Source organism: Heterodontus francisci, chromosome 38 (assembly GCF_036365525.1).
Source record: "Heterodontus francisci isolate sHetFra1 chromosome 38, sHetFra1.hap1, whole genome shotgun sequence".
Classification (NCBI taxonomy): domain Eukaryota; kingdom Metazoa; phylum Chordata; class Chondrichthyes; order Heterodontiformes; family Heterodontidae; genus Heterodontus; species Heterodontus francisci.
Genome location: NC_090408.1, coordinates 45,779,666 through 45,797,416, shown reverse-complemented (window position 1 = coordinate 45,797,416; position 17,751 = coordinate 45,779,666). Strand labels below are relative to the sequence as shown.

Sequence of the window (17,751 nt, the reverse complement as noted above, 5' to 3'; positions counted from 1 at the left end):
TTATACTAATCCTACACTAATTCCATATTCCTACCACATCCCCACCTGTCCCTATATTCCCCTACCACCTACCTAAACTAGGGGCAATTAATAATGGCCAATTTACCTAGCAACCTGCAAGTCTTTGGCATGTGGAGGGAAACCGGAGCAGCCGGAGAAAACCCACGCAGACACAGGGAGAACTTGCAAATTCCACACAGGCAGTACCCAGAATTGAACCCGGGTCGCTGGAGCTGTGAGGCTGCGGTGCTAACCACTGCACCACTGTGCCGCCCCGAGTTATAGGGGACTCGATAGTCAGGGGCACAGATAGGCGCTTCTGTGGACGTGAAAGAGACTCCAGGATGGTATGTTGCCTCCCTGGTGCCAGGGTCAAGGATGTCTCTGAACGGACAGGAGGCATTCTGAAGGGGGAGTGTGAACAGTCAGAGGTTGTGGTACACAGCGGTACCAACAACATAGGCAGGAAGAGTGACGAGGTCCTGCAGGGGGAGTTTAGGGAGTTACGTGGAAAGTTAAAAGACAGGACCTCTAGGGTTGTAATCTCGGGAGTACTCCCTGTGCCACGTGCCATTGAGGCTAGAAATAGATAGTGCAGCTAAACATGTGGCTGAACAGCTGGTGTAGAAGGGAGGGTTTCAGATATCTGGATCATTGGGATCTCTTCAGGGACAGATGGGACCTGTACAAGAAGGACAGGTTGCATCTAAACTGGAGGGGAACAAATATTCTGGCTGCGAGGTTTGCTAGCGTCGCTCGGGAGGGTTTAAACTAGTGTGGCAGGGGTGTGGGAACCAGAGCAGTAGGACAGCAAGTGAAATAAATGAAGGGGAACTAGTAAATAAGGCCAATAAGACTAAGAGGAAGAGCAGGCAGGGAGATGTTGCTGAGCACAGCGGGACTGGTGGTCTGAAGTGCATTTCTTTCAATGCGAGAAGTATAACAGGTAAGGCAGATGAACCTGGAGCTTGGATTAGTACTTGGAAATATGATGTTGTTGCTATTACAGAGACTTGGTTGAGGGAAGGACAGGATTGGCAGCTGAATGTTCCAGGATTTAGAAGCTTCAGGCAGGATAGAGGGGGATGTAAAAGGGGTGGTGGAGTTGCATTACTGGTTAAGGAGAATATCACAGCTGTACCGCGGGAGGACACCTCGGAGGGGTCATGCAGCGAGGAAATATGGGTGGAGCTAAGGAATAGGAAGGGTGCAGTCACTATGTTGGGGGTTTTCTACAGACCTCCCAACAGCCAGCGGGAGGTAGAGGAGCAGATATGTAGACAGATTTTGGAAAGATGTAAAGGTAACAGGGTTATGGTGGGGGGTGATTTTAACTTCCCTTATATTGACTGGGACTCAATTAGTGCTCGGGGCTTGGATGGGGCAGAATTTGTAAGGAGCATCCAGGAGGGCTTCTTGAAACAATATGTAGATAGTCCAACTAGGGATGGGGCCGTACTGGACCTGGTATTGGGGAATGAGCCCGGCCAGGAGTTCGAAGTTTCAGTCGGGGAGCATTTCGGGAACAGTGACCATAATTGCATAAGTTTTAAGGTACTTGTGGATAAGGATAAGAGTAGTCCTCGGGTGAAGGTGCTAAATTGGTGGATAGGCTAATTATAACAATATTAGGCAGGAACTGAAGAATTTAGATTGGGGGTGGCTGTTTGAGGGTAAATCAACATCTGACATGTGGGAGTCTTTCAAACGTCAGCTGATTGGAATCCAGGACCGGCATGTTCCTGTGAGGAAGAAGGATAAGTTTGGCAAGTTTCGGGAACCTTGGATAATGCAAGATATTGCGAGCCTAGTCAAAAAGAAAAAGGAAGCATTCATAACGGCTGGAAGGCTAGGAACAGACGAATCCCTTGAGGAATATAAAGACAGGAGGAAGGAACTTAAGCAAGGAGTCAGGAGGGCTAAAAGGGGTCATGAAAAGTCATTGGCAAACAGGATTAAGGAAAATCCCAAGGCTTTTTATACGTATTTCAAGAGCAAGAGGGTAACTAGGGAAAGGGTTGGCCCACTCAAGGACAGAGAAGGGAATCTATGTGTGGAGCCAGAGGAAATGGGCGAGGTACTAAATGAGTACTTTGCATCAGTATTCAACAAAGAGAAGGACTTGGTGGATGATGAGCCTAGGGAAGGGAGTGTAGATAGTCTCAGTCATCTCATTATCAAAAAGGAGGTGGTGTTGGGTGTCTTGCAAAGCATTAAGGTAGATATGTCCCCAGGGCCTGATGGGATCTACCCCAGAATACTGAGGGAGGCAAGGGAAGAAATTGCTGGGGCCTTGACCAAAATCTTTGCATCCTCATTGGCTACAGGTGAGGTCCCAGAGGACTGGAGAATAGCCAATGTTGTTCCTTTGTTCAAGAAGGGTAGCAAGGATAATGCAGGAAATTATAGGCCAGTGAGCCTTACATCAGTGGTAGAGAAATTATTAGAGAGGATTCTTCGGGACAGGATTTACTCCCATTTGGAAACAAACAAACTTATTAGCGAGAGGCAGCATGGTTTTGTGAAGGGGAGGTCGTGTCTCACGAATTTGATTGAGTTTTTTGAGGAAGTGACGAAGATGATCGATGAAAGAAGGGCAGTGGATGTTATCTATTTGGACTTCAGTAAAGCCTTTGACAAGGTCCCTCATGGCAGACAGGTACAAAAGGTGAAGTCACTCGGGATCAGAGGTGAGCTGGCAAGATGGATACAGAACTGGCTCTGTCATCGAAGACAGAGGGTAGCAGTGGAAGGATGCTTTTCTGAATGGAGGGATGTGACTAGTGGTGTTCCGCAGGGATCAGTGCTGGGACCTTTGCTGTTTGTAGTATATATAAATGATTTGGAGGAAAATGTAGCTGGTCTGATTAGTAAGTTTGCGGACGACACAAAGGTTGGTGGAGTTGCGGACAGTGATGAGGATTGTCAGAGGATACAGCAGGATATAGATCGGTTGGAGACTTGGGCGGAGAAATGGCAGGTGGAGTTTCATCCGGACAAATGTGAGGTAATGCATTTTGGAAGGTCTAATGCAGGTGGGAAGTATACAGTAAATGGCAGAACCCTTGGGAGTATTGACAGGCAGAGAGATCTGGGCGTACAGGTCCACAGGTCACTGAAAGTGGTAACGCAGGTGGAGAAGGTAGTCAAGAAGGCATACGGCATGCTTGCCTTCATCGGTCGGGGCAGAGAGTATAAAAATTGGCAAGTCATGCTGCAGCTGTACAGAACCTTAGTCAGGCCACACTTAGAATATTGCGTGCAATTCTGGTCGCCACACTGCCAGAAGGACGTGGAGGCTTTGGAGACGATATAGAAGAGGTTTACCAGGATGTTGCCTGGTCTGGAGGGCATTAGCTATGAGGAGAGGTTGGAAAAACTCAGATTGTTTTCACTGGAACGACGGAGGTGGAGGGGCAACCTGATAGAGGTTTACAAAGTTATGAGCGGCATGGACAGAGTGGATAGTCAGAAGCTTTTTCCCAGGGTGGAAGAGTCAGTTACTAGGGGACATAGGTTTAAGGTGCGAGGGGCAAAGTTTAGAGGGGATGTGCGAGGCAAGTTCTTTACACAGAGGGTGGTGAGTGCCTGGAACTTGCTGCCAGGGGAGGTGGTGGAAGCAGATACGATAGCGACGTTTAAGAGACATCTTGACAAATACATGAATAGGATGGGAATAGAGGGATACGGACCCCGGAAGTGCAAAAGGTTTTAGTTTAGGCAGGCATCAAGATCGGCACAGGCTTGGAAGGCTGAATGGCCTGTTCCTGTGCTGTTCTTTGTTCGTTCTTTGTACCCTCACCAACCCTCTGTGCTACTCCATCAAAAACTCAATCAAGTTCGTCAAACACAATTGGCCTTTAACAAATTTTTTTTCTTTCATGGGATATGGGATTCGCTGGCAAAGCCAGCATTTGTTGCCCCTCCCTAATTGCCCTTGACAATTGAGTAGCTTGCTAGGCCATTTCAGAGGGCAGTCAAGAGCCAACCACATTGTTGTGGATCTGGAGTCACACGTAGGCCAGACCCACCGGAAAACACCGAATTTATCCGAAGTTGGGAAAGAGCTGTTCCCAATGTCAGCACCTGTCAGCTGTGAAACTGACTTGCAATGTTTTTTTAAGAAACCGACCAACAACAAAGCTGCTCTGCTGAGCGCTCCCACTCCCTACAACTGTCAGAGAGAAGAGACGGGAGGGAGGGGGACACAGTGAGAACGACACGTGGCGCGGGGTGGGGGGGGGGGGGGGAATGGTGGAGAACAATACAGAGAGGGGAGGGAACACAGGGTGGGAGAGAGAGGGAGAATGTGATCAAGTTCATTCCTAACAGATGGACACACCTATCTGGACTACTCTGCATAGCTACAAGTAGTGTGTGGGCAGACATTGACTACTTGTGCAAGGAAAAAAATTCCAGGTATCTCTCTAAATCCGTGTCCAACATAGTGACGAGTAAACAAGTCAATAAATTAATCTTCTCATTTAAAGCGTCTTCAAAAAATCCACATTTTTTGTTGTTTTGATCAATACTAAGATAAATTTTTCATGCCTTTATCGTTCCAAAATTGTCTCACTGGTCCCCTATGTAAGACAAAAATTGTAATGTGGTCCCCCACGCGAAAAGTTTGGAGAACCCTGCTCTAGCCTTAAAGAGTAAGGAAGATTGGCAGGTTGTGGCCAGAGCCTCTGCAATTTTCATCCTTACTTCCCTCAGCATCCTTGGATGCATCCCATCCAGACCAGGTAACTTTTTTTTTTACTTTGAGAGCTGCCAACTTTTTAAGTACCTCTTTATCTATTTTTATCCTATCCAATATCACCAGGGCCTCCTCCTCTACTGCTACATTGACAGAATCCTCTTCTCCCGTGAAGGCAAATGCAATGTGCTCATTTACTCCCTCAGCCATGCCCTCAGCCTCCAGAAGATCTCCTTTTTGGTCCCACCATTCCTTTGGCTACCCTTTTACTATCTGTGGTCTGCCACTGCAGGAATCTCTCAGAGGGGATTAGTTACTGAGGAAGGACACACTTTTAATCTTCCTTTGAATTAACGGACTTAAAATCAGAGATACAAGTTAGCTGGCTATACCTGGTGTTCTTGAGTTTCCATTATGGTGTGTCAGTGTCACTTTATTCAGGAGTTCAGGAATTCGAGACTCTGAAGTTTATTTTTCAAGAGAACTGGAGGACAGCAAATGTGGTACCATTATTCAAGAAGCGTAGTAGGGATAAATCAGGTAATTACAGGCCAGTGAGTCTAACATCAGTGGTTGGTAAAATACTGGAAAAAATTCTGAGGGACAGGATTAATCTCCACTTGGAGAGGCAGGGATTAATCAAGGATAGTCAGCATGGCTTTGTCAGGGGGAGATCGTGTCTAACTAACCTGATTGAATTTTTCGAGGAGGTGACTAGGTGTGTAGATGAGGGTAAAGCAGTTGATATAGTCTACTTGGATTTCAGTAAGGTTTTTGATAAGGTCCTGCATGGGAGATTGGTCAAGAAAGTAAGAGCCCATGGGATCCAGGGCAATTTGGCAAATTGGATCCAAAACTGGCTCAGTGGCAGGAGGCAGAGGGTGATGATCGAGGGTTGTTTTTGCGATTGGAAGCCTGTGACAAGTGGTGTACCACAAGGATTGGTGCTGGGACCCTTGCTGTTTGTAGTGTACATTAATGATTTCGACATGAATATAGGAGGTATGATAAGTAAGTTCGCAGATGACACGAAAATTGGTGGTGTCGTAAATAGTGAGGAGGAAAGCCTTAGATTACAGGACGATATAGATGGGCCGTCCATGTCTCCGCTTTAAAGACGTCTGCAAACGCGACATGAAGTCCTATGACATTGATCACAAGTCGTGGGACTCAGTTGCCAGCGTTTGCCAGAGCTGGCGGGCAGTCATAAAGGCGGGGCTAAAGTGTGGCGAGTCGAAGAGACTTAGCAGTTGGCAAGAAAAAAGACAAAAGCACAAGGGGAGAGCCAACTGTGTAACAGCCTCGACAAACAAATTTTTCTGCAGCACCTGTGGAAGAGTCTGTCACTCTAGAATTGGCCTTTATAGCCACTCCAGGCGCTGCTCTACAAACCACTGACCACCTCCAGGCGCTTACCCATTGTCTCTCGAGATAAGGAGGCCAAAAGAAAAAAAGAAAAATAGACTGGATAGGCTAGGGTTGTTTTCCTTAGGGCAGAGAAGGCTGAGGGGGGAACCTGATTGAGGTATACAAAATTATTAGGGGCATAGATAGGGTAGATATGAAGAAACTTTTTCCCCTTAGCATAAGTGTCAGGGGCGGCACAGTGGCGCAGTGGTTAGCACTGCAGCCTCACAGCTCCAGGGACCCGGGTTCGATTCTGGGTACTGCCTGTGTGGAGTTTGCAAGTTCTCCCTGTGTCTGCGTGGGTTTCCTCCGGGTGCTCCGGTTTCCTCCCACATGCCAAAGACTTGCAGGTTGATAGGTTAATTGGCCATTATCAGTTGCCCCTAGTATAGGTAGGTGGTAGGGAAATATATAGGGACAGGTGGGGATGTGGTAGGAATATGGGATTAGTGTAGGATTAGTATAAGTGGGTGGTTGATGGTCGGCACAGACTCGGTGGGCCGAAGGGCCTGTTTCAGTGCTGTATCTCTAAACTAAACTAAACTAAACCAGGGGGCATAGATGTAATGTAAGGGGCAGGAGGTTTCGAGGGGATTTGAGGAAAAATGTTTTCACCGAGGTTGGCTGCAATCTGGAACGCACTGCCTGAAGGAGTGGTAGAGGTAGGAACCCTCAACATTTAAGAAGTATTTAGATGAGCATTTGAAATGCCATTGTATACAAGGCTACGGGCCAAGTGCTAGAAAATGGGATTAGGATAGGTGCTTGATGGCTGGCACGGACACGATGGGCCAAAGGGCCTGTTTCTGTGCCATATAACTCTGACTGTTTTTGTTTGTGTTTATTTGCTGAACTATTCTTGCTTCCATATAATATCACTTACATTAAGAGTAAAAGTTTTAAATTGGGAAAGGTCAATTTCACGAAGCTGCAATGTGATTTGGCAAAAGTGGACCAGAATCAGCTACTTGAAGGTAAATCAGTGTCAGAACAGTGGGAGGCTTTCAAGGAGGAGATTGAGAGGATTCAGAACAAATATGCTCCCATAAAGAAAAAGAGTAGGACTCCCAAATCAAGACACCGCCCTTCCTCCATCCCGCCAGATGCAAAAGAGCACACATAGTAAGATAAAGCAAAAAAATAATTATTTCAGATACCGAGAGCACAATACTGCAGAAAGTCTAGAGTATAGAAAATGCAAGGCTGACATTAAAAAGAAAATTAGGAAAGCAAAGACAAGGAATCAAAAAATATTGGCAATTAAAATCAAGGAAAACCCAATGTTTTATGAATATATAAAGAGCAGGAGGATAATTAAGGTAAGATTAGGGCTGATAAGAGTCCAAAAAGGTAAAGGTATGAAGGGGAACGATGTGGGCATGATTCTTCATGAATGCCTTGCAGTATTGGAGTAATGGAGGAGGAGTGTGAATTGTTGAATGGGATAAACATGAGAGGGGAAATAGTAAGGGGTTTAGCATCTTTGAAAGTGGATAAATCACCAGGCCTGAATGAAATGTATCCCTGGTTGCTAAGAGAAGCGATAAAGGCTCTAAGCCTTTTGCAGGCTCTAAGGTTGTGGGTAAGATGTTGGAAAAGGTTATAAGAGATAGGATTTATAATCATCTTGAAAAGAATAAGTTCATTAGCGATAGTCAGCACGGTTTTGTGAAAGGTAGGTCGTGCCTCACAAACCTTATTGAGTTTTTCGAGAAGGTGACCAAACAGGTGGATGAGGGTAAAGCCGTGGATGTGGTGTATATGGATTTCAGTAAGGCGTTTGATAAGGTTCCCCACGGTAGGCTATTGCAGAAAATACGGAAGTATGGGGTTGAAGGTGATTTAGAGCTTTGGATCAGAAATTGGCTAGCTGAAAGAAGACAGAGGGTGGTGGCTGATGGCAAATGTTCATCCTGGAGTTTAGTTACTAGTGGTGTACCGCAAGGTTCTGTTTTGGGGCCACTGCTGTTTGTCATTTTATAAATGACCTGGATGAGGGTGTAGAAGGGTGGGTTAGTAAATTTGCGGATGACACGAAGGTCGGTGGAGTTGTGGATAGTGCTGAAGGGTGTTGTAGGGTACAGAGGGACATAGATAGGCTGCAGAGCTGGGCTGAGAAATGGCAAATGGAGTTTAATGCGGAGAAGTGTGAGGTGATTCACTTTGGAAGGAGTAACAGCAATGCAGAGTACTGGGCTAATGGGAAGATTCTTGGTAGTGTAGATGAGCAGAGAGATCTTGGTGTCCAGGTGCATAAATCCCTGAAAGTTGCCACCCAGGTTAATAGGGCTGTTAAGAAGGCATATGGTGTGTTAGCTTTTATTAGTAGGGGGATCGAGTTTCGGATCCACGAGGTCATGATGCAGCTGTACAAAACTCTGGTGAGGCCGCACCTTGAGTATTGCGTGCAGTTCTGGTCACCGCATTATAGGAAGGATGTGGAAGCTTTGGAAAGGGTGCAGAGGAGATTTACTAGGATGTTGCCTGGTATGGAGGGAAGGTCTTACGAGGAAAGGCTGAGGGACTTGGGGTTGTTTTCGTTAGAGAGAAGGAGGAGGAGAGGTGACTTAATAGAGACATACAAGATAATCAGAGGGTTAGATAAGGTGGATAGTGAGAGTCTTTTTCCTCGGATGATGATGGCAAACACGAGGGGACATAGCTTTAAGTTGAGGGGTGAAAGATATAGGACAGATGTCAGAGGTAGTTTCTTTACGCAGAGAGTAGTAGGGGCGTGGAACGCCCTGCCTGCAACAGTAGTAGACTCGCCAACTTTAAGGGCATTTAAGTGGTCATTGGATAGACATATGGATGAAAATGGAATAGTGTAGGTCAGATGGTCGGCGCAACATCGAGGGCCGAAGGGCCTGTACTGCGCTGTAATGTTCTAATGTTCTAATCTCTGGCTACAGGTATGGTGCCAGGGGACTGGAGGACTGCTAACATTGTCCCATTGTTTAAAAATAAGAGAAAGGGATAGACTGAGTAAGTACAGATCAGTCAGCCTAACCTCAGTGGTGGGCAAATTCTTGGAAAAAGTTCTGAGGGACAGGTCATTTAGAAAGGCATAGATTAATCAAGACTAGTCAGCATGGATTTGTTAAAGAAAGATCATATCTGACTAACTTTATTGTATTTTTTGAGGAGGCAACAAGTAGGGTTGATGAGGGTAGCACATGGAATGCACTCAATATGGATTTTAGCAAGGCATCTGACAAGGTCTCAGACAGGAGACTGGTCAGAAACGTAAAAGCCTTTGGGATTCAAGGAAAAGTGGCAAGTTGGATCCAAAACTGGCTCAGTGGCAAGAAGCAGAGTAATGGTTGACCAGTTCTGATGAATGGTCACTGATCTGAAACGTTAACTCTGCTTCTCTCTCCACAGATGCTGCCAGACCTGCTGAGTATTTCCAGCATTTCTTGTTTTTATTTCAGATTTCTTGTTTTTATTTCAGATTTCCAGCATCTGCAGTATTTTGCTTTTTTTTTAATGGTTGACCAGTGCTTTTGTGACTGGAAGGTTGTTTCCAGTGGGTGTTCCACAGTGCTCAGTACTAGGTCCCTTGCTTTTTGTGGTATATATCAATGATTTGGACTCAAATGTACTGGGTATGATAAAAAAAAAAGTTTGCAGTTGATACAAAAATTGTCCATGTAGTTGAAAGTGAAGAAAAAAGCTGCAGATTGCAGGAAGATATCAATGGACTGGTCAGGTGGGCAGAGAAGTGGCAAACAGAATTCAATCTGGAGAAGTGTGAGGTGATGCATTTGAGGAGGGCAAACAACGCAAGGGAATACACAATAATTGGTAGGATTCTGAGAAGTGTAGAGGAAAGAGGGACCTTGGAGTGCATGTCCACAGATCCCTGAAGGCAGCAGGACAGATAGATTAGGTGGTTATCTATCCCATATGAAGGCATATAGGAGCAGGGAGGCTATGCTAGAATCATATAGAACACTAGTTAGGCCACAGCTAGGGCACTACATACAGATCTGGTCACCGCATTACAGGAAAGATGTGATCATAATCATACTACAGAGGGTACAGAGGAGATTTACAAGGATGTTGTCAGGACTGGAGAATTTTAGCTATGAGCAAAGATTGGATTGGTTAGGGTTGTTTTCTCTGAAACAGGAGAGGCTGAAGGGAGATTTAATTGAGGTGTATAAAATTATGAGGGGCCTAGATAGAGTGGATTGGAAGGACCTATTTCCCTTCGTAGAGAGGTCAATAACCAGGGGTTATAGATTTAAAGTAATTGGTAGTAAGATAAGACGGGATTTGAGGAGAATTTTTTTCACCCAGAGGGTAATAGGCATCTGAAATTCACTGCCTAAAAGCATGGTAGAGGCAGAAACCTTCATCACATTTAAAAAATTCTTAGCTATGCACATGAAAGTGGCTCTTTCTTGGCCAGCACAAACACAATGGGTCAAATGGCCTCCTCCTGTGTCATAAATTTCTATGTTTACATACGAATTATTTTACCCTGAAATGTCTGCTGCCAACAGTGTTTTTTAGTAAATGGGAGAAATTTAGAGTAAGCTGCAGCTAGCTGGTACTTCTGTCGCCAAATTCAATGACAGAACGACAAAATTGGGTTCATAGGAAGTATGGGGTTAGGAACAAAGTAATGAAAAGGAGTGTAAACAAGCACCAATGTCCATCTAGCCAGTCCCATCGTCTGTGAAATATTAACTGACCAAAACTTTTCATTCCCCTGAATTTTTTCCACTAGGTACTCATGGAAGCCAATAGTTGCAGAGAGCATTGAAAAGTAGCCTGAATTGTAACAATCTGCTCCCAGTGGTTTGCCGCTGTTCTTTGACTGATAGAGGTACAGAAGGAAGCGGGGTCATCTCACCTCCACTGCTGGCTTTACCATTCCTCAATGTGGAGGCAGCATGTGAATTACACACCATTTTGCTCAGTACATGTCAAACTCACTGTATGGGAAATGGCAGAACTTAAGACTCCCACAAGAAATCGGGATGATTTTGTTCCCTTGCTTGGTCCAAGGACGCGAACTAACTGTTATGACTGACTGAGATCAGCTGCATCAGCATTGACTGGACTGAAGTTGTGTCCTGCAGACTCTCCATGGTTTAGCACCATCCCCAGCCATGTATAACTCACGTGAGTTAGTGTAAGATCTCTTGGGTATGAAACTTGGGAAAGTTACAATGTTGTAATTCTCTTCCAATAAAATAACTGCCGACAAGATCATGGAGATAACAGAAGGACAAGGAAATGGATATTCAGAAAATATCTGCCACCTGTTATTATTCACAATAACAGACAGTCTTTGAGGATGATCGTGACAGGTTATTTACACAGGGGCTGAGGGATATGGGGAGAAGGTGGGGTTGAGATTTACCAAAATCGGATGGGCTCACTGTATGTAAAGGACTTCATCTACAAACTCCTTATATTTCCACTAATGCTGAACCAAACTAGATTGTAGAAAGTGTTAAACAGTAACCTAACAGTGCTGATATTGCAGAGGCTGTACCTTTGAATCAGGTGTATCTAATCATTAAAGCCATTTCACCTGATATGAACAGCTGGAAGAGTTGAACTCATGACTGTTGACTCCTTTTAAACAGTAAAAGAGGGTAGTTTAAATGCAAATCTTTATTGACCATATGAGATATAGGATGTGAATATATCAAGTTGAATCTTTTAATGGCATTCAGCAGATTCCTTGCAAACATTAGGAGATATAAAACACTGTATATCTTGCGTTAATTAGCTGAGGATAGGTGATGTATGATACGTATACCGGCAACACAGAAAAGCTAATATTTAAGGTCCAATTTCTAAGCAATTTAACACACAAGTAGGAAAGTATTACACATTATTTTCCCTAACTCACTCTTCTATTTAATCATGCTTGCACCAATGAAGGCAATTAGGTGAAGTTTAACTACAGGAAATCACCCAGTGGGTATTTAGCTCCTAACCCCCATTACTGAGCTCTCTGTCACTCAAACTCTGGCATCTTGCCATCCCCAGCTCCCTTCACCCCATCATTGGCAACCAGGCCTTCAGCTACCTAAGCCCCACGCTCTGGAATTCCTTCCCTCAATCCTCTCCCTCCCTCTCCTACTTTAAAATCATCCTTAAACCCCACTTCTTTGATCAAGACTTTGGACACCACTACTAATATCTCCCTCTTTGCTCGGTGTCCTCGGTGAAGCAGCTTGGGGTGCTTTTCTATGTTGAAAGCGTTATATAAATGGAACTTCTTGTCTTTCTGGAGATATGTGAAATGATTTTGCCTGAAGTACCAGCTTGTGACCAGTCTCTATTGACAGCAATATGAGATACTGTGGAATCTATCTAACTCTCTGCCCAAGGAGTTCAGAGCTCCAGTCACTGGACCAATATTGTTCCATTTTAAGGTAAGTCAATCCAAACGACTTTCCAATAACATCAAGAAAGTACAAGTTAATTTTTTACACTTCTTTTTTCCCAGGTGCAGTTACTCTGCAGACAGTATAAAACCAAACAATTGTGACTGCCTCCTTTAAAGCATTTATTTGGCTCTTCCTGCAATCCCAGGGGAAGTCCCTCTCACAATGAGAAACTCCATGAAATGCAGGATGGATCACAGTCTCCGCCCGAAGTCCGATGTTTACAGGAATGTCAACTGAAATATGGACATGGTGTTTTTAATGATTCTCGTTTCCAGTCTGTTTTAGTGGCCCTGACCTTGCAGACAGGCGCTGAGATTCTCTGTCAATCCTAAGGACTAATTGAGTTAAACTGGGAGAATGGAATCATCCCACAAACCTGTATCAGATCCAGAATTCCCAATTCACTCTCCGACGAGTCAACACAGAACAAGAAGTAGAGAGTAGCATAGTGTCGATATATCAGCTTGTAGTCCGATCCTCCAATCAAACTGCAACAAATCAGAAGAGGTTATAAACATTCAAAAGGGAGAACAGGTTCCTGAGTGTGACTGACAACTATATATAAAACGGGTGAGGACAGGGGCTCTGTCTCCAAGACACTGTGTATAAAGGGGGGTGGGTACAGGGGGCTGTGTTTCTCAGTCACTGTGTATAAAGGGAGGTGGGGACAGGGGGCTGTGTCTCCCAGTCACTGTGTATAAAGGGGGGTGGGTACAGGGTCTGCATCTCCCAGTCACTGTGTATAAAGAGGGTGGGTACAGGTGGCTGTGTTTCCGAGACACTGTGTTTAAAGGGGGGTGGGTACAGGGGCTGTGTTACCGAGACTGTTTTTAAAGGGGGGTGGGTACAGGGGCTGTGTCTCCCAGACACTGTGTGTAAAGGGGGTGGGTACAGGGGCTGTGTCTCCCAAATACTGTGTATAAAGCGGGTGGGTACAGGGGCTGTGTCTCCCAAACACTGTGTTTAAAGGGGGGTGGGTAAAGGGGCTGTGTCTCCCAGACACTGTGTGTAAAGAGGGGTGGGTACAGGGGTTGTGTCTCCCAGACACTGTGTATAAAGCGGTTGGGTACAGGGGCTGTGTTTCCGAGGCACTGTGTGTAAAGGGGGTGGGTACAGGGGCGGTGTCTCCCAAATACTGTGTATAAAGCGGGTGGGTACTGGGTCTGTGTCTCCCAGACACTGTGTATAAAGTGGGGTGGGTACTGGGTCTGTGTCTCCCAGACACTGTGTATAAAGGGGGGTGGGTACTGGGTCTGTGTCTCCCAGACACTGTGTATAAAGGGGGGTGGGTACAGGGTCTGTGTCTCCCAGACACTGTGTATAAAGGGGGGTGGGTACTGGGCCTGTGTCTCCCAGACACTGTGTATAAAGGGGGGTGGGTACTGGGTCTGTGTCTCCCAGACACTGTGTATAAAGGGGGGTGGGTACAGGGTCTGTGTCTCCCAGACACTGTGTATAAAGGGGGGTGGGTACTGGGTCTGTGTCTCCCAGACACTGTGTATAAAGGGGGGTGGGTACAGGGTCTGTGTCTCCCAGACACTGTGTATAAAGGGGGGTGGCTACTGGGTCTGTGTCTCCCAGACACTGTGTATAAAGGGGGGTGGGTACTGGGTCTGTGTCTCCCAGACACTGTGTATAAAGGGGGGTGGGTACTGGGTCCGTGTCTCCCAGACACTGTGTATAAAGGGGGGTGGGTACTGGGTCTGTGTCTCCCAGACACTGTGTATAAAGGGGGGTGGGTACTGGGTCTGTGTCTCCCAGACACTGTGTATAAAGGGGGGTGGGTACTGGGTCTGTGTCTCCCAGACACTGTGTATAAAGGGGGGTGGGTACTGGGTCTGTGTCTCCCAGACACTGTGTATAAAGGGGGGTGGGTACTGGGTCTGTGTCTCCCAGACACTGTGTATAAAGGGGGGTGGGTACAGGGTCTGTGTCTCCCAGACACTGTGTATAAAGGGGGGTGGGTACTGGGTCTGTGTCTCCCAGACACTGTGTATAAAGGGGGGTGGGTACAGGGTCTGTGTCTCCCAGACACTGTGTATAAAGGGGGGTGGCTACTGGGTCTGTGTCTCCCAGACACTGTGTATAAAGGGGGGTGGCTACTGGGTCTGTGTCTCCCAGACACTGTGTATAAAGGGGGGTGGCTACTGGGTCTGTGTCTCCCAGACACTGTGTATAAAGGGGGGTGGGTACTGGGTCTGTGTCTCCCAGACACTGTGTATAAAGGGGGGTAGGTACTGGGTCTGTGTCTCCCAGACACTGTGTATAAAGGGGGGTGGGTACTGGGTCTGTGTCTCCCAGACACTGTGTATAAAGGGGGGTGGGTACTGGGTCTGTGTCTCCCAGACACTGTGTATAAAGGGGGGTGGGTACTGGGTCTGTGTCTCCCAGACACTGTGTATAAAGGGGGGTGGGTACTGGGTCTGTGTCTCCCAGACACTGTGTATAAAGGGGGGTGGGTACTGGGTCTGTGTCTCCCAGACACTGTATAAAGGGGGGTGGGTACTGGGTCTGTGTCTCCCAGACACTGTGTATAAAGGGGGGTGGGTACAGGGTCTGTGTCTCCCAGACACTGTGTATGAAGGGGGGTGGGTACTGGGTCTGTGTCTCCCAGTTACTGGTACTTTCTGCAACTTGTTTCAGTGCCTTTGTGGATTGAACAGGAATTTCTCCAATTTTGTTTCTAAATTGGCCAATGGTGTTCCTCGGAGACAGTGTACGATTGGACAGGCTCGGTGGACTGACTGGTCCATTCCTGTAAATCATCATGTCTTTAAAATTACATCACATGAAAAAGAAAATAATATTTATCCACTGGCATTGCTCAGCCATTTTGTAATTTGCATTTAATGAAAACCAGTTGGAATTGATGCCAGATTATTCACCGCTTCGAGCTTCCAGAATGAGCTTACAAACATGGATCCTATAACCTGTAAAATCTTCTCGCTCAACAGCAGCAAAAATTTGACAACAGAGAAGACTTTGACTAGAACCATGCAGCACAAGGGCCATTCGGCCCACCATACCTGTGCTAGCTCTTTGAAACAGCTCTCCAATTATCCCACTCCTCTGCTTTATTCCCACTGCCCTGAAAATATTTTCTCAAAGTATTTATCCATTTATTTTTGAAAGTTACTCTTGAATCTGCTTCCAATGCTCTCAGGCATATTATCCACTCCCAAGTAAATGTTTCCTCTCATTACCTACCCACCTGCCATTGTGAAGTTTCACCTTTTTAATTAAACAAAACCCTTCATAATTTTGAATCTTTCTTCTTTTTTTTCTTTTGGGCCTCCTTATCTCGAGAGACAATGGATACGCGCCTGGAGGTGGTCAGTGGTTTGTGAAGCAGCGCCTGGAGTGGCTATAAAGGCCAATTCTAGAGTGACAGACTCTTCCACAGGTGCTGCAGAGAAATTTGTTTGTCGGGGCTGTTGCACAGTTGGCTCTCCCCTTGCGCCTCTGTCTTTTTTCCTGCCAACTACTAAGTCTCTTCGACTCGCCACAATTTAGCCCTGTCTTTATGGCTGCCCGCCAGCTCTGGCGAATGCTGGCAACTGACTCCCACGACTTGTGATCAATGTCACACGATTTCATGTCGCGTTTGCAGACGTCTTTATAGCGGAGACATGGACGGCCGGTGGGTCTGATACCAGTGGCGAGCTCGCTGTCCAATGTGTCTTTGGGGATCCTGCCATCTTCCATGCGGCTCACATGGCCAAGCCATCTCAAGCGCCGCTGACTCAGTAGTGTGTATAAGCTGGGGATGTTGGCCGCTTCAAGGACTTCTGTGTTGGAGATATAGTCCTGCCACCTGATGCCAAGTATTCTCCGAAGGCAGCAAAGATGGAATGAATTGAGACGTCGCTCTTGGCTGGCATACGTTGTCCAGGCCTCGCTGCCGTAGAGCAAGGTACTGAGGACACAGGCCTGATACACTCGGACTTTTGTGTTCCGTGTCAGTGCGCCATTTTCCCACACTCTCTTGGCCAGTCTAGACATAGCAGTGGAAGCCTTTCCCATGCGCTTGTTGATTTCTGCATCTAGAGACAGGTTACTGGTGATAGTTGAGCCTAGGTAGGTGAACTCTTGAACCACTTTTGATAAGGTTCCCCACGGTAGGCTATTGCAGAAAATACGGAAGTATGGGGTTGAAGGTGATTTAGAGCTTTGGATCAGAAATTGGCTAGCTGAAAGAAGACAGAGGGTGGTGGTTGATGGCAAATGTTCATCCTGGAGTTTAGTTACTAGTGGTGTACCGCAAGGATCTGTTTTGGGGCCACTGCTGTTTGTCATTTTTATAAATGACCTGGAAGAGGGTGTAGAAGGGTGGGTTAGTAAATTTGCAGATGACACTAAGGTCGGTGGAGTTGTGGATAGTGCCGAAGGATGTTGTCGGGTACAGAGAGACATAGATAGGCTGCAGAGCTGGGCTGAGAGATGGCAAATGGAGTTTAATGCGGAAAAGTGTGAGGTGATTCACTTTGGAAGGAGTAACAGGAATGCAGAGTACTGGGCTAATGGGAAGATTCTTGGTAGTGTAGATGAACAGAGAGATCTTGGTGTCCAGGTGCATAAATCCCTGAAAGTTGCTACCCAGGTTAATAGGGCTGTTAAGAAGGCATATGGTGTGTTAGCTTTTATTAGTAGGGGGGTCGAGTTTCGGAGCCACGAGGTCATGCTGCAGCTGTACAAAACTCTGGTGAGACCGCACCTGGAGTATTGCGTGCAGTTCTGGTCACCGCATTATAGGAAGGATGTGGAAGCTATGGAAAGGGTGCAGCGGAGATTTACTAGGATGTTGCCTGGTATGGAGGGAAGGTCTTACGAGGAAAGGCTGAGGGACTTGAGGTTGTTTTCGTTGGAGAGAAGGAGGAGGAGAGGTGACTTAATAGAGACATATAAGATAATCAGAGGGTTAGATAGGGTGGATAGTGAGCGTCTTTTTCCTCGGATGGTGATGGCAAACACGAGGGGACATAGCGTCAAGTTGAGGGGTGATAGATATAGGACAGATGTGAGAGGTAGTTTCTTTACTCAGAGAGTAGTAAGGGCGTGGAACGCCCTGCCTGCAGCAGTAGTAGATTCGCCAACTTTAAGGGCATTTAAGTGGACATTGGATAGAAACATGGATGAAAATGGAATAGTGTAGGTCAGATGGTTTCACAGGTCGGCGCAACATCGAGGGCCGAAGGGCCTGTACTGCGCTGTAATGTTCTAATTCTA

General features: G+C 46.2%; 1 protein-coding gene across 1 annotated transcript in view; it reads right to left on the bottom strand.

The window, feature by feature from the left end:
* LOC137352615 (AP-3 complex subunit sigma-2) overlaps nt 1–17,751 on the bottom strand; it is a 93,276-nt gene that overhangs the window by 51,708 nt on the left and 23,817 nt on the right. Inside the window, exon 3 of the mRNA XM_068018346.1 lies at nt 12,902–13,013. Within this exon, the coding sequence (XP_067874447.1) occupies nt 12,902–13,013 (112 nt within the window). The remainder of the gene's footprint in view (nt 1–12,901; nt 13,014–17,751) is intronic.